This window comes from Epinephelus moara, chromosome 11 (genome assembly GCF_006386435.1).
Source record: "Epinephelus moara isolate mb chromosome 11, YSFRI_EMoa_1.0, whole genome shotgun sequence".
Classification (NCBI taxonomy): domain Eukaryota; kingdom Metazoa; phylum Chordata; class Actinopteri; order Perciformes; family Serranidae; genus Epinephelus; species Epinephelus moara.
The window spans coordinates 32,262,757-32,279,749 of NC_065516.1; the positions used below are offsets into that span (position 1 = coordinate 32,262,757).

Sequence of the window (16,993 nt, forward strand, 5' to 3'; positions counted from 1 at the left end):
CACTAAGTTATGCCTCAGTGAAAGCACTCCTTATCCCGGCCAATATGAAAAGGTCATTTAATGCACAGTGTTCCCTCTCCTGACAGGCTGAGAATTGGTTACTGACATTGCACTCTGTTATTTATGAGTCAGCTCACAGTTATGAACAATGCTTTTTTTAAATTGAAATCTCCCAACATGCCCCCAGCGCTCGGCTCAGAGGACCTTTTCAAGGTGATGTATCGGAGGTTCTGTTATCATATCAGGTGTTAAAAGCCATCAGGATGTGATGTGTTCCTCTCAAACACTGTCTCCTCTTGTGCGTCCTCCTCTGTACCAGACACATTAATTGAGCTCTGAGATCTCACAGCCTGTAGACGACACAGATTTGACTATCCTTTACTTTAAATGCCAAGTGCCTTTTCCTTTGAAACAACCAGGAATCCACATTTCACATCATTCTACCTCTTGCCGCATCACAGACGCATAAACACACACAGTCTGTTAACTTAAAGGACTTAAAATGGTCGTGTTCGTGACCTCCCACCCTTTAAGTGAGTGGGCTCCCTCCATCCCTGAGGGGAGGCTGGCGGCAGTGCAGAGTGGGAGGAGAAGTCCTCGGGGTGAACAGTCAGGAGAAGCGTGTGTGTTAGAGAAATTTCATAGTTGGGTGAAGTTTCCGGGGTGAGCTGAGGCTGGTGTTGGTGGGGGCACTGAAGCCTGCTGTCAGACTGTGTGTGTGTGTGTGTGTGTGCGTGTGACTCTGCATGCTAACAGCAGCTATTCTCAGACAGGGACACCACGGGACACCCTGCTTTACTCTGGAATGTTCTGCACCTTTCTTCCTCGGTGGCTTCGCACCCTCTGTCTGCGTCCTTTGTGTCCTGACATCACTGTCTCTCGCTATTTTTGGTTTTTATGTCTCACTTTTTGCCTTGTTTATTTCTGGTCATTTTCCAATCTCTATGCTGGATCTGAAACCTGGTCCTCTTGTTCCATGATGGCCTCAGTCTGAAATAGATTTATTAGAAAGACAACCAGTAGTGCTCTGGGAGGTGAGGGACTGATGTTAGTCATTGTCTGAACACAGCTGATTCACACAGTTTTACTTCTAGTATCTTTGTGTATTTTTATAAACTATAGCTGTTGGTTTTTAGCCATGCCAGCGACATGACTCTCGGCATGGCAGGTTTGTTCGGTCCATCGCCTTGGTCCTGACTGAAATATCTCCACTATTGGATGAATTACCATAAACTTTTTCCTCTAGCACAACCATGAGGTTTACATTTTTGGTTTTGATTAGATGTTTAATGCCTTAAAAACTATTGGAATACCATGAAATGTAGTGCATTCATTGCTTTCTAAGAATTTAATAGCTTTTATCTCGCTCCATCTTCTGGTCAAATTTCAATGTGTTTCATGATTTGGTGAATGCCCAGATCTTTAATGACATGCCCACCAGCCTCAGTTGTACTTTAAGTTTAATGCTAATTTGCAAATGTTAGCATGCTATGCTAAACTTAGATAGCGACAATGGTCAACATTATAGCTGCTAAATATCAGAACGTTAGCTGTAGCTGAGTAGTGTTGCACGGTATCATAATGTTGGAGTACTGTAGTACTACGGTACCACATTGTACCACTGTGGGAAAAGTTCAAAGTCCAATCGCATGAGGGTGAGTGTCCATGCGCCATCCAGTAACGGCGCGCGCTGGCCACCTGGCACTCAATATGCTGCTGCAGTGGTTTGTTTACCAGTGACATTTCAGGTATTAGCTGAGCTACTGAGTATCTTTACGCAGTGAAAGTTACTATTTATTTATTTCACTTGTAGGCTAGATTTGTTTATATGCTACATTGATTTGTTTTCCACAGAGCTCTACGGTGCAAGCATTTTACTCGCATTTGCGACTAAAAATAGTTTTGTGCGAGCAAAAGAAATCATTCAGGAGCACGCTGTGCGAGTACAGATTTCAACCAGCAGCAGAAACGAAAGGCGAATCCTGCCGGTTGTGGGTTGAAGGGGGGTCACAGACAGGAATATGGCGGAGCACTATGGCCCCCGCAAATTAACGGCTTACCGGCGACGGAGAAGCCTGGCTCCAGGTCCAATAATTTCCTCTTCGTCGGTGTCATGACTGCCCAAAAGTACCTGAACAGCTGAGCTGTGGCGGAACACAGGTATGTGACATGTCAGAGGAGAAACGAGCCGTTCACATTTCTGTCTTTGTGGCAGGTAACGGTCCACAAACCTCACCGCACTTTAGGGACTGTTCTTTACTTATGAAGGGACTGTTCTTTACTTGTCAGGGGAGGAGGGTGGCTGGTTGATTTTTATTTCATTTATTTATTTTATTTTGATCCCCCCTATGTTAATCACTTATTGATGCTGTTTTTGAAGTATGAATAAGTCAATAAGTAATTTATTCCATTGAAATATCAGTGATGTATTATAGAAAAGTGATTTATCTTTTTATAAATGACAAAAGGCACATCTGCCTCATTTTTGCTGTGGTATCCTGATACTTTCACTGGTATCGTACCGTGGGTCCCAATTTTGGTACCGTGACAACACTAGTTGTGAGCACGTTAGCATGCGGATGTTATGTTAAGTTCACCGCACCACTGTGTCCAGGTACACAGACCTGCTAGATTATGCTATTGGAGACCTACTGTTCTTAATTTATGAACTATTTAAGATTCATTCATTCATTTTCCGTAGCTGCTTATTCTGTTGGGGGTCGTGGGGGCGGGGTTGGAGCCTATCCCAGCTGACATAGGGTGAGAGGCAGGGTTCACCCTGGACAGGTCACCAGACTATCACAGGGCTGACACATAGAGACAGACAACCATTCACACTCACATTCACATCTACGGACAATTTAGAGTCACCAGTTAACCTGCATGTCTTTGGACTGTGGGAGGAAGCTGGAGCACCCTTTAGAAAACAGAACATGGGAGAACATGCAAACTCCGCACAAACTCCCCCACCCTGGGTTCGAACTGGGAACCCTCTCGCATTTTTTACTTTCTTTTCCTATTTTAGATGATTATTAGAATAACTAACATTTTGTCCTTGGTAAGGTTGACTTCCTTTTTGTAATTTTTGTCTGAGTGGGGCCCTAGTTTTTTTTTTTTTTTTTCCCCCTTCTCCTGCCACTTCCCAGGTGTTTTCTGTTTTCCTGTTCTGGAGAATGTATTTTGTCGTCCTACAGAAGAATGTGTGCTGTAGTCACATGTTGAATGCATAGACTGTAAAAATAATGGACAAAACTACCGAGATGTAACCCATGGGTTTGTGGACTCCAGCTTGGAAGCCTCGAGTGCAGCATTATGTTCGTCGCCATCTTGGTTTTTTGGATCCAGAAGTGAGCATTATTTGGATGAGAGGCTGGTGCTGTGGAGGAGCGAGGGGTAGAGCTGACTGAGAATCAGACAGCCTGTCACTCAAAGCAGCCCGCCCTTATTTATGTGTAACTTTAAGGCTTACTAAAATGTAAACGGGTGAGTTATATAAAATTCCGTCCCTGTACAGTTGTCATGGAGGGGAATATTAGCTAGCTAACATGTTTATTTCTGCTGAAAAGTTGGACATTTTAACATGGAGGTTTATGGGAATTGACTGGCTTCTGGAGCCAGCCTCAAGTGGCCGTTAGAGGAACTGCAGTTTTTGGCACTTCTGTGTTGCCGTCATTTTTCAGCCCCGTAGGTCGCTGCTTGGTTGAATTAAATGTGTTATACAAGTTGTTCTGCTCAAACATAGCCGACCAATTAACTGACTGTGGGGTACTGGACATTTATTTTTATTTTTGTGTTCTCTCTCTCTCAGGGGGAGGTCAAGGTGGAGGAGCCAGGCAGCTGCTGTCCGGTCTGTAGGAAGCAGTTTCCAGGTTAGTGCAACACACAAGCTGCAGAAAAACACATCACAAAATCCACAAGTCAATGCAGAGACTGTGTTCAAGAATGACATGTATATCATGGGTATGTTGGGGTGTAAAGAGTAGACGTAAGCTGAAATAATGAGTGATACTGTGAGCATCAGTGTGCACCAACATTTGTATCACGGTAAAAGAGATAAGGTGAGGTGTTTTCTCTTTGATTGTGTGTCATACAGCAACAGCTTCCTGTCTTGTCTCTGTAGCGCCGGCTCCGTTTATATTATATTTTCACTGCTTTTATCATCGATTGTATTTTCAAAGCTTTTATTCTTTATGTTTGTGCTTTTAACTGTTTCCTGCCTGGGGACTGCAGATGAAAATAATCCTGCCTGGCTTGTTTTCAGAAATGTTAATATGCACTCTTCCTATTAAATAAATAGCTAAAATAATTACCTTTGAAATAAGCATGTGATCAAACACAAAAGCTCCACTTTTATTTTGAGTCCCATAACGAGGACTGTCATCTCTAGTCTCCCTGTGGATGCTCGAATGCTAAATAGTAATGCTTTATCATCTATGGTAACGTTGAAATACTACTCGTAAAACATGCAAATCTCAAACAAACACCCATCACTGCAGCTTCCTTTATTCCATGTCATGACTTCCAAACCACTTCATCGGATTTGAATGTTAAAGTTCATTTTATAGGAGGCTGAAAACCAAGTGCCGCAGTGCCCAATTAGTGAAAGATTACATTACTTAACCTACATTGGGGCTTTAATCTCTCTCCCAGTGGAGAAAATGTCACATGCTGCCAGGGAGCAATGTCACTGTGCTCTCTGGAAGAAACTCTTTGTCTCTTTCCTCCATTTTTATTTCCATGCAAAAATTACAGCTCCTCATAATCTCCTTTTCCTCGCCCTCTGTTTGCCCCCTTCGCTCCGTCCAATCTCACTTTGCCCCTTTGCCTCCTTCCTCTGTGTGTGTCTCCGTCAGGCGAGCCAGTGCCAGAGTGTCGTCGCTACGTGCAGGTCAGGAACATCACCAAGGGAGACTGCCGGCTTGACAACGTCGAGGTCAGCTTCTGCAGGGGACGCTGTCTGTCCAGGACTGATGTCATCCTGGAGGTACGGAGAATACACACACACAGAAGATAATACGAATAATGATGAGTATTGACCAGCAAGAGTGACAGTTGGCAGCACAATAAAGGTCAATACAGGCAGCAAAGTGGACTTAAAGGGACCAGAAGTGAAACTGGAACAAAATCTGTTGATTAAAATTGTTTGCTAATTGCCAATCAGGGCTGCACAGGCTGTTCAGTTTAAGTATAACACATACATATACAGACATATTGCAATGTCGGCCTCTTTTTTGCAAGATTCATTTAATTAGGAATGTCTGCCAAACTTAAATTATAAACATGTGAATGCAAAGTGCCAAAGAAAGCTGTCAAACAATTTCCTCCACTTAAATCCTAACAAAGCCACCAACCACTAAAAACATCTCTCACAATATGCAAGAAAATAATCGGGATTATTGCCTTAGCTATCACTGTGCAGCCAAGTAGTCCATCTGTTTTCCTTCTGAAGCGTGACCCGGCATCAGGGTGTTGAGGGTGTTTCTGCAAAACAAAATGAAGTCGCGTGCAGCTGGTCACACCTTCTATAATCTCACTTCTTCACGGATAAACACAGGCCATGGAGACACTTGGAGGCTACGGCTAACTGTACTTCTCTTTTCTTCTGTGAGTCGTGGTCACAGTTAAACACACAGTTCACATAGATGACATGAAGGCAGGTAAACAAAATACATAATTCAGCAGCTGAGTCCCCAGTGATCTAAATATAGATGTTTTGAACGGGCGTTTGACTCACATGTCAAGTCTGTATCTGTTTCTTTCCCTCCTCTTTTCTCTCCTGCCTTCACTCCTTGCCTTTTTCTTCCTTTGTAAGACGGCGAGCTCATCACCTCATCACCATGGTGACTTTGTTCTTCCTTGGCATCCATACATCTCCACTGTAAAAATAGAGTCAGTCAGATTAGTAAAAATAAACATCAGCTCAGCCAAATGTGTCATTACCTCCTGTTACTGTGGCAACCAGGGATGGTTACCAGTGACTAGGCAGCGCCGAGAAGTTCCCTTTCCATTGATCAGCAGGACTGGAGGAAGCAGGGATGAATGCACAAGAGGCACACGCACACATGAACACACACTGGACTTTTCAATATGTGTGAAGCGCTAATAATTATTTTACGGAGAGTCTGAAGGTGTTTTTGATTCTGGGCTCCTGCGCCAGGTCCCTTATCTATCATTCTCTGCTACCACCTATTGTACTTTTCCACAGACTCTCCTCCTCGGGTCCTCGCCTGCACTAATTGGACACATGAGCAGGAGCTTCTAAGAAACTGCCTTCTGTCATGCAAAACACCAGAGCTGGGTTTTTGTATTTCAAGAGATACAAAACAGCCAAATGACCATTGCATTATATTTTAGCTGTCTAGGTTCTTTTAAACTCATTTAATGATATGAATAATGATTTAACAAAGTATTTTGTCCAGTGTGTAGGATTTAGAGGGACATATTGGCAGAAAGGAATACACCGATCAGCCACAACATTAAAACCACTCACAGACTAATTCAACAACACTGATGATAATGTCATAAAAATGCAATGTTCTCCTGGCGATCATGTGGATGCCACTTGACGCGCTCCACCCACGTAAACACCATGACATACTAACTAGGGATGTCCTGATCACATTTTTATTGCATTCGATCCGATACGAGTCCTTTATTTTGAAACCGAGTCCGATCCGATACTTTGCAAAGCATTAAGAAAGAAAAAAAAAGAATGCATCCAAGTTGTCACATAAGGTTTGTTTTTTATTTAAATAGTATCCAAAAAGCTTATCAGTGGTTCAGCAGCACATAATGTAAACAAATTAAATATCTTCTTCTTGTCTTCAACAAACAAAATAGACCTATACCTTTTGTAGCGTTTGACACATGAAACAAATATTTTTCTTTTACTCAGTCAAACCCCACAAAGAAACCATAAAACCCATAAAACAGGTCCCTTAACACCAAAGTTAAATTGTTTTTATCTGGTTTCTGTAGAACAAAAGAATTATATTATACTATACAAAAATACAAATACAACAGTAATCAGTTTCAAGAAAGTATATATTTTTTCCACCAAAGAAAAGAAATGTTCCGTTCTGTTCAGTCAGTTCAATCCAGTTCAAACAAAAATCTCCACTCTGGGATTTCCAAATAACATATCACAGTTCAATTCAGTTCAATCCACACAGTTCGCTAAACAAAAGAAAACTCCACCCCAGGTTTTCCCGTAAACAAGGAGGTAAAGAAAATCCACTGTTGGCTCTGACTCAGTTCAGTTTCAAAACATTGAATCGACCCGGTCAGAAGGCTTCAAATAAGGAATAATGAAACGGAAAGCAACCCCCGGCTTTTGCCGACTGGGAGGTGATGCCAGGGAGCAAACCGAGTTACCACTCCCATCTCTGGTAGAATCACGGAGATTTCTTGTCCCATGCGAAACGGACATTTATATTACAGACATCCTGTGGTTAGTCTCTATATACAGACTCTACATTCAGTGAATGTAGAGTTTGTAGGCAAATCCCGGAGATCTTGCCTCCGGAAGAAGAGTGGAAGAGACCAATCAAGTTTGAGCCGGTTGCAGTTGTTGCCAGGTTAAACGGTCCGTGCGGTGAACTAATGAGGCGGAACGTAATTTGCGTAACTGCAAACTCTGAATCCATCGCAATGGTTCAGCATATTTACTTATACATAAATGGAAGTCGGAAACGGAAATTCGCCTCCTCCACCCAAACCAAACCGGAATGCCAAAAAATCGGGGGTCTCCCCCGAGAATGATCCTGTGGTAAACTGACATTAGTCCACATCCCTGTGTAAAACTAATCCTGTCTGAATACTACTTAAGAGCTTAAGGTGTCGACCTGGCCTTAAGATTCCCCTCATCCCAGTCTGATCGAGCATCCGTGAAATGTGCTGCTACCCCTCGTCACAACCCAAAGGACTCAAAGGATCTACCACCAACGCCCTGGTGCCAGACACCACAGGACACCCCCAATGTCCCGTGTCCATACCTCGACAGGTCAGAACCAAGTCTGATCCAAGGACGCCCCACTGTGGATCAAAAGTACTTCTGGGGTACCAGCACGTCCCACGAATGCTCAATCTTATTGAGATCTGGGGAATCTGGAGGCCAGGTAGATGACTTGAGTTCCTTGTCACGTTCTTCGGACCATTCCTGAGCAGTTTTTACGGTGCGGCATGGTGCATTGTCCTGCTGGGGGGAGGCGTACTTGGTCTGCAACGGTGTTTGGGTGGGTGGAGTGCGTTAAATGGCATCTACATGAATGCTAGGACGAAAGGTTTCCCAATAGAACGCTATACTTGGACAAAATGATCAGTGTTATTCATTCACCAGCCAGTGGTTTTCATGTTTTTGCTGATCGGTGTACAACATAAAGTGTGTTTTCTTTAGTGTATAATCACCTCTTGTTACCTTAGAATGAGCCATTTATATCTACTTAAGGAGCGATTCCTTGTCTACAGAGACTATTGAGGTCACTGAGGTCAGGACATTGGTATTTTTCCGAGGTATAAACCTAAAAATAGCTTTACTTTCGTCAGGCAAAGATATTATGTCGCCAAGTGAATGAGTGTCTTGCCCCTCTGATAACAGTCATTGATTTTGTGGGAATGTGGGATGGTGAAGTGAATGCTCCTGTCATCAATATGCAATCTTTGGTAGACCTGGTGGTTCTTGGCCAGGGTGGTATGTGCGGTACGTCAATAATGTCAGGAAATCCGGCGGGCAGACTTTAATGCGATCGATGCGAAGCGAGACTCTACAAGTGAGGTGAAGTGATGTAAAGTAAAATGATCTCGTCATGTGACGTAAACTAGATCATTTTACTAGTGGACTGTTTGTAATTCAGTGTTATTCATCCCCAGTCTGACATCATATGATGAGAATTATTACAGGTTGTGCTTGTGCAGTGAATTAACCCTTAGCTGGCTAGAAAAGTGTTTACTTTCTTCATGGACACAGTGGTGAAAATGAAGAGAGTGAAACCATTTCACCAAACAAAACTCAGCTTTGGGAAGGGAACAGGATGAGAGACGGAGAGTGAGAGAAAGAAAGAGAGGTGATGGAGATGAGAGACGTACTGTCTTCCCACAGTTCACAGGATTAGCATTATGTTCTCACATAGGTTAAAACTGAGAATTGGTTCTCAACTGATTTTAGCTGGTTAACTAAATAAAGGTGAAAAAGAAAAGATGTGTTTTGGTAATTACATATAAAACTATTGTTTAAGTATATTATTGTACAGCACACATTTTGCTCATGTTTATGTACTGTTTTAATTCAAAAGCAGTTGGCAAACGAAATTATGGTGTATAATCTTCACTAACTGAAACAGTGTGTGAATCATGATTAATGTAACTTAGTAGAAGCACTGATTCACCCAACTTGCTTGCTAAGCTACCAAATTTCTTCAAAATTTTCTTCATAACTCAGATGCTTAGGGGAAATATAATGGAGTGAAAGTATACTTTTTATTTAGGAAATGGCATGGAGGAAAAGTGAAAGTTGACAGAAATATAAATACTCCAGTGTAGTACAGATACAACTTATTCGTACATGGTTTTAAAGCTAAGGAGACAGAACTCACTCTGCACAGCTCGTCTCAAGGATCAGGTGCTGGTTGGCTGCAGGAACATCTCAGATAAAATCATCATAAAAAATCTACAGATAAACTGTAGAAAACAAACACTTTGTTCCCTCTTAATAAAATTGGTGTTTATTCAGTGTATTTACCAGTTTAAATCCCTGGGTCCGGTTGTTGTGGAGATGAAGAGACGTTAAACAAAACCTCCTGAACAATGAAAACTGAAGGAATCATAACCAGAAGTCGATGCTTGGTGCACAGGAGGAGTTTCAGCTGGGTACAGTCTGCAATCTTCACTGCTAGATGCCACCAAATTCTACACGTCGTTCTGTCAGAGCTGCACTAATTTGTGTTTTTATATTTACAAATGCCTAAAAGTAGCTGTAGCTCACAGTGAAGAACCCACAGATAATTATCACTGACGCTTCCTCTCAGTTCTTTAAAGCATTTTAGCACCTGTCAGCTCATTGCTTTGACTAAATAATAATAAACTTTATATATATAGCACCTTTCAGAACATTGTTATAAAGTGCTGTACAATAAAACTAAACACATTTAAAACACAAGGAGAATGAAACAAACTAAAATGTCATAAAATGATACCAAAGTAATGAAGAAAACTAAAATGAAGATAATAGGAATAAAATCAATAAGATAGCAATAAAACGCACTGCTAAGATAAACTCAAAGATATGTTTTCCAAAGAAGTATGTTAAGCCTGGGGGCCCTGATTGCAGAAAAACTCCACTCTAGTCCAACAGCAACAGGCTGGAGAACATAGTGAAGGAGGAGACCAAACCAGAGCTCAAAGAAGAGTGAATTTTGGATTCATCAGGGGCACAGAAATTGTCTCCAAATTAATGCTAACGGTGCTCTGAGTCTGCTGGATGTGTACGTAACCAAATGTTTGCTAATCTCTCAAAACAGATTCTGCAATTGACATTGTAGAATCTGTCGGCAGCCCTGTTTGAAAGACGACTAGAGAGGGGGGAGGGCGGGGCTTTGAGTCTGAACGATGCTGCGCTTTAGCCAATCACAATGGAGGGGGCGCGGCCAAGATGTGCAGGTGTCCCCAGGAAATGTGTACCTACAGAAACAGCAAGCTCCGCGTCCATAGCAACCGCTCCAGTAATGCCGTCCTGTCAACGTGAAAAAAAATATTTTTTCCAGCGGATGTCTGAGTTACAATATGATTGAGCTAACTGGAGTAGTTTCATGTCGTATCCGGCAACGGGAGGCTTTTAACAGATGACGTCCTGATGTTAGCTTTGCTAACTGTCCCTGTCAGCTGCAGCCACTGCTACTTTCTAGACATCGTGATTTCCCATAACTGAATAAATACCACACATAGTAACACAAAACTGCTTTGCTAGCTCAATCATGTTGTAACTAAGATATTCGCTGGAAAAAATATTTTATTCACGGACCGTTTATTGAGTTCTTACCTTATTTTTATACAGTCTATGGTTATAGACAACGCTAACGGCTAACGTTAACAGCTAACGATTAGCCCAGCTAATCTACGATAACCATATTAATTACGTGCACACAGAAATAGTAACGTTTGTTCAGTCATTGTGTTTATAGACTTAACAAACATCAGATTAGTCTACACGGTGATATAGTGACGTGAAAAATGTGATATATAGCTAAACTCTGCTGGTTTTCTACCCGAAGTATTTGTAAACAACACGGCGATTCCCTGGGGGAAAAAAACTCCGGGCTGTGCCTCCAGAGGTAAAGGAAGAAAAAAATGTATTTATTTATTTATTTTTTTACCGATGGATTTCCAGATTGAACGTTTGCTAACACTTTCACTGTAACAACTTTATATGGTGATAACAAGCACATGATTGCCGATTAGCCGACGCCACAGTGCTCGCCATTGGCTTGACCCAACGCTGATCTCTCCTCCATCTTGCAGTCGGATCTTTACATTTTTCTGCGCCCCGTCTCTGCCCCCACCCCCCACCTGCGTTCTACTGTAAAATCATTGGCTCTACACGGAACGGTCAGCGTCAAACGGGGTCGAAGTTCAACAAAATTGAACTTTCGGCGTTGCGTCAAAACGCCGGTGCAGCCCACAACACGACGCCGAAGTCGAAAAGTACCCCGATGTCAGCGTTAATGCCAACTTCCATAGGAAAACAATGGCACAGCGGGCATCAAGAGATTTTTAACGCTGGTCATGTGCAAGCGCCTTTATGATATCAGTCATGATGAGACTGATATGATTTTTAATATGACATAGCGATATTTCAGCTTGTTGACATATTGACGTCATGCTGTGTTGCACGACAACAAGCATGGCTGAAAGCGAAATTACTAGCGACTCCATGGTGGTTCCAAAAAGAGGAGCAGCTTCAGTAGTGTGGAATAAACTGTGGCATCCTGAATGTTTTATGAACAGCCCCAGACTTCTCAGACTCTTTTAATGACTTACCGCTCAGAGGGAACTCATTCAGCGGCTCCTCTGGCAGCAGCACAGCGTCTCTCCTTCTCCTCTGTCTCGTGATTTTATCATAAACCTTTGGTAATGTAAACCTACGTGACGCTCACGGCTCGACTAATACTGAGTAGCCCTGAATACTGAACACTTGAGCCCACACTGTCTCATTTTGTCACTTCATATAAAGTTAAGGGCTTCTAATTTCACCGACGGCCTCGTCTCTCTTTCTTTATCAATCCTGCCAATACTCTTTCATCTCCTTTAAACTCATCTTCCCTTTTCCTCTGTTCTTTGACATCCCGCCCCCAAGTACTTCTTCCTCCTGAAATTCTCTCATATCCTCCCTCACCTCTAATTTCACCGTCTCCTTATCATATTCCAGTCTCCTAATTGGCTCCCTTCACCACATCCCTCTGGCTCTCCCTTTCACCTCTTCTCCTCCTCTTTTGCTTCACTTATCCTCTCCCATCATTTCATCCTCTCTTGTCCTCCCTCCCTCTCCACAGGAGCCCTACCTCCAGTCAGTGTGCGAGTGCTGTAGTTACCGTTTGGACCCTGACAACCCGGTCCGTTTCCTCAGCCTGCAGTGTGAGAGTGGCGAGAGCGAGCCGGTCGTCCTGCCCGTCATACACAGCTGCGAATGCACCAGCTGCCAAGGTGGGGAATAATGAATGTGGCCGAATGGATTTTCATGTTCATCTTTCATGTCAGTGAGAGAACCGCAAGTTTGAATATATGTAAAAATGTTTGCATGTGACACATGTTTAGTCACTCCAGGCTCCCTGCACACACACAGAAATGGCAGGGAGGTGCTGGACATGTTCCAAACAGGGAAAGTCAGGGGCTTTGATTGAAAAATATTTTCTGATGGTGAAATACATGAGAAAATACCTTTCAAATGGCTGCTTTTGCTGCTGATCTGATTCACCCTAAAATCCCAAACACATATTTGTCCCCTTACCTGTAACACTATTTACCAATCTAGATAGTTTTGGTGTGAGTTGCCAAGTGTTGGAGGTATCATCTGTAGAGATGACTGCCTTCTCTCCAATATAATGGAACTAGATGGCACTTGGCTTGTGGTGTTCATGGGAGCCAAAAACATTTGAAACACTCAACAGCAATGTCTCTTTGCAGAAATAATGGTCTGGTTTAACTCGGTCTCACTCCAAAGCCTTTAACGTAGCATGATACGTGGCTGGTTGCCTTTATAGTTTAACGGTGGCTAGTGGTGTCGGGGAATGCGACAGGACAGAAACAAAAATTAGGCAAAAGGTGGCAAAAGTCTAAGTAGGGCAAGTTGGAGGAGTGGTTGATGAGTCCAACAAACACCGACTTTTATCCGGGAGAGTGGTGTTTGTGTCCCATAAGATTCTAAAGCCAAACCCTGTTCTTTTTCCTAAACCTAACCACATGAAGGGAAAAAAAGTCAATGTGCAGTGTTGTACGGACGTAGCATGTGTATTTTGAAAGAGCCTCTATGTAAACGGTAAATTTCCGATGAAAATGGAAGTGTATTTTGAAAACAGACAACGCATATAACAGGCCGAACTTGACACAGTGTCCCAGAACATCAACGCACCCCGCTTGCACGCCCAAAGTCCAAGACCAAACGTCGATATGTGGCCAGGTCGGAGTGAGAATGTGTTGCCTGGTTATTCAAGATAATCCACACACTTTATTATGAGCAGTTTCATGTAGGAACTATTTTCTTTCTACTGAACTACAACCGCGTGCAGAAGGAAGCGTGCATCTCCTGCTAGCTCATTTAGCACCACTGAGCTAGCTAACATTACAGCTTAGCTGAGGAGGATGCCATTAATGTTTACATCTCACGCTGTTACGAGCACCTCGTCCATGAGTAGATGCACACTTCCTTCTGCCTCATAATACATTTGGAGGGGGTAGTTTGGAAACACTGAGCAATTCACACTAAAACAATCTAGAGTGATAAGTAGCACTACAGATAATACACTGCTGCGGTGTGAGTGTTTTTACTGGCTAGCGAAACATCCTGGCGCTGACTATTTACTGGAGTTTACCAGCCTGTCGCTCATGTGGTATTTGAAGATACTTACAAGCATGGCTGTTCTCGGCTTTCAATGTCCGATAGTCCACCACGAACATTTTCGTCACGTCTCGTCTCCGAAAATAAAACATAGATTTTGTCTGGTTTTTTATTATCAGGGTCTATTTTTAGCTCATCGACTTGTTTTTGTCATGGAGAAATGGTCATTGACGAAAGATTTTCTTCATAGTTTTCATCAATGCAGTTAAGATAAGTTGTAGATGGTAGTTTATAGGTAATTAGGACTATGAATATAGATAAAAGATGATCATTTTATTTCATGATTTTTCTCCTCAACACAAATATGTGGATATGTTTCTTCATCAAATAATAATTTCCCATTTTTTTTTTTTGTTTTTTTTTTTCGAATTAGTTGAGCTTCTCCACAATCTTTCCAGCTCCCTTACAACTGCAGAAATACCCCCGGGGTACACGTACCCTTGGCTGGGAATCACTGCATTAGCTGAAAATCAAACAGCTGCAGGTAGAGTTGCCGTAGTAACACTCCTTGTTAGGGCAAGTTGTCCTGTTACATAATTTAGTGTCTGTTTGGTTGTAAGCAACCCTGGAACCTCAGAGGTCATGTTTTGACAGCTTTAAAGAATTGATAAACCTTCTCTATCTTCTCCACTTGGATTCAGTGATGAAATACACAACATCACTGTCTCTTGTTCACCAGGCTTCAGGTACATGTGGTGTTTTGTTTGCTCGCTGCACACGCCATCATTTAGATCAACAGACATGAGCACCATACCCAGCCAGCTCAAACTGGCACTTTGCTGGTCAGATTTTGGGAGCACCCATGAAACATCACTGCAACCAGTGTGAAAGTTTGCCCCACAGACGGCAGCTCAGTCAGCGGCTCTTAACACTCAACCATCATGCCCGTCTCTTCCTCCCTCAATACAATTCCTCAGTCACTTTTCATTAACGCCAGGCTGACACGCGCACACACTTCACTAATCTTCGTGAAACATACGTTTGCCGTCGCCCGCCATGAATAATTCAATCAAGGATCCCACCTCTGAAGCAATTATGAGCTAATCCATTCATCAACATGGCTGATTGCGTTAGTTAATTGGATGTAGCCACATACGACACAGAACATCCCCCTTGCTCATATTCCCCTCCCAGCACTACACTGTGGCGGACATCACGTCTGACGGATTCGGTTGTTACGGCGATCAATCTTTGATAGTGTCTGGCGGCTCTGACACACACTCGCACACACTTACACATATTAACTGCCACTACAATGCCGTCACCTCTGACTGACGCACACTTAGTACAGACACAAGACGACCTACATGGAGACATTTGTCAACTGCTGTTGGGATTTTATGTTTGTGTTTTAAAATGGATTTTAGATGGCATGCTGTACATTTGCAGTAGATTTGATTGAACAGACTTTTGGATACATTTAAAATAAGAAAATTCAGATACCCAAAATACATTAAGTCATGCTGCTCTGACACATTTCTGAATGTTGGTAAAAGAGACCTTGGATCGAACTTTGTAGAAGGGTGTCACCTGGGCCAAGAAGGAACCCATTATATTTCGGAGCAGATCCGAATCACAGGGCGGATACATATATAATGTTTCACTTTTGTTAACACTGCGAGATAGGGCATTTGGCCTTGGCGGAGGTCTGCGCTCTCTGAGTGCCCTTCCTGCAGAGGAAGCAGTGAAGTTATGATTCCATCAGTCTCACTGTTTCTTTTCTTCACAGGAGGTGACCTGTCCAGACGCTGAGCAAGTATGTTGAGTGTGTCTGTGAGCTGAGTGTGTGAGTGTGTGTGTGAATGAGAGTATGCACTAGAGAGAGCAAGAGCAGCTGAGAGCCAGCTGGGTAATGGATGGAGAATTTTGGGAAGGACGGATCCATGGATGGACGGAGGAGTGGAAAAATCCAGAAGTCCTGGGACCCTGTCGATGTACACATTGTTCTGTAGTCCTTAGTCATCATATGACTGGATGCTACTGCTGATTGTAGAGTTCCTGTTCTGAGACTTTAAGGTTTATTCTTCAGCCTGTACAGCCTGTTTTTCTACTGTATATTTATAGTAACATTAAAGGACCTATGATACAATCCACTACGACCTATTATGCTTTTAAATATGTTTCATTTGTATGTTGTAAGAAAATGTTTATGTTCCTGCAGTTGTCTTGAAGTTTACAGTAACTGGTTAGATGTTTTTACATGTTGGAGGTCACACTACAGTTCCAAAGGACTGGTCAATAAACATTTTCTACATATAAACAACACTGTCGTCTTCTGTCTTTATAAGAATTTTTTTATTTGCATTTATTCCAAAAATATTTAGGCCCTTTTCAGTCAAATACTGTTCAAAAAAACTTTTTGAACAGCAATCCCCTCAATTTCTCCCAACTATGTCTCCTGCTATATAAACCCATTTTGGCCGGCAATAGCTGTGGCCCGGAGGCATTATATTTTCCGATTGTTCGTCCATCCGTCCTTATGTACATCCATCAAACTGTACTTCCATCCGTACCTCAAAAACACCTGAGAGAATTTAGCACAAATTTAGCACAAATGTGCACTTGGACTCAACAACAACCTATTAGACTTTGTCCGTCCGGCTGTCCTTATATACATCCGTCAAACATATGTACATGCTGCCATCCGTCTGTCCCTCCTAAATACCCTATTTCACATGCTACATATCATGACTCCAATATAAGCTAAAGTTAAAGGAGATAGAGAAGATAAACTCACAGGCTTTCTCAGCCCAAACAGCACCGCCACCTTCAACAAACCCAGTCTCTGTTTATGTGAGCTCCAGGTAGTGACAGTGCCGATACTACCTTTCCTAGCACATTCACTATACCTTATAGAGATTTCTCCTAGAGAAGATAAACTCACAGGCT

At 42.5% G+C, this 16,993-nt stretch overlaps 1 protein-coding gene across 1 annotated transcript in view; it reads left to right on the forward strand.

Annotated features, from left to right (window-relative positions):
• sspo (SCO-spondin) overlaps positions 1–16,348 on the forward strand; it is a 102,246-nt gene extending 85,898 nt beyond the window's left edge. The window contains exons 115-118 of the mRNA XM_050056713.1: positions 3,809–3,869; positions 4,854–4,984; positions 12,543–12,693; positions 15,834–16,348. Of these exons, the coding sequence (XP_049912670.1) occupies positions 3,809–3,869; positions 4,854–4,984; positions 12,543–12,693; positions 15,834–15,856 (366 nt within the window). The 3' untranslated portion in view covers positions 15,857–16,348. The remainder of the gene's footprint in view (positions 1–3,808; positions 3,870–4,853; positions 4,985–12,542; positions 12,694–15,833) is intronic.
• The last annotated feature ends 645 nt before the right edge of the window (positions 16,349–16,993 follow it).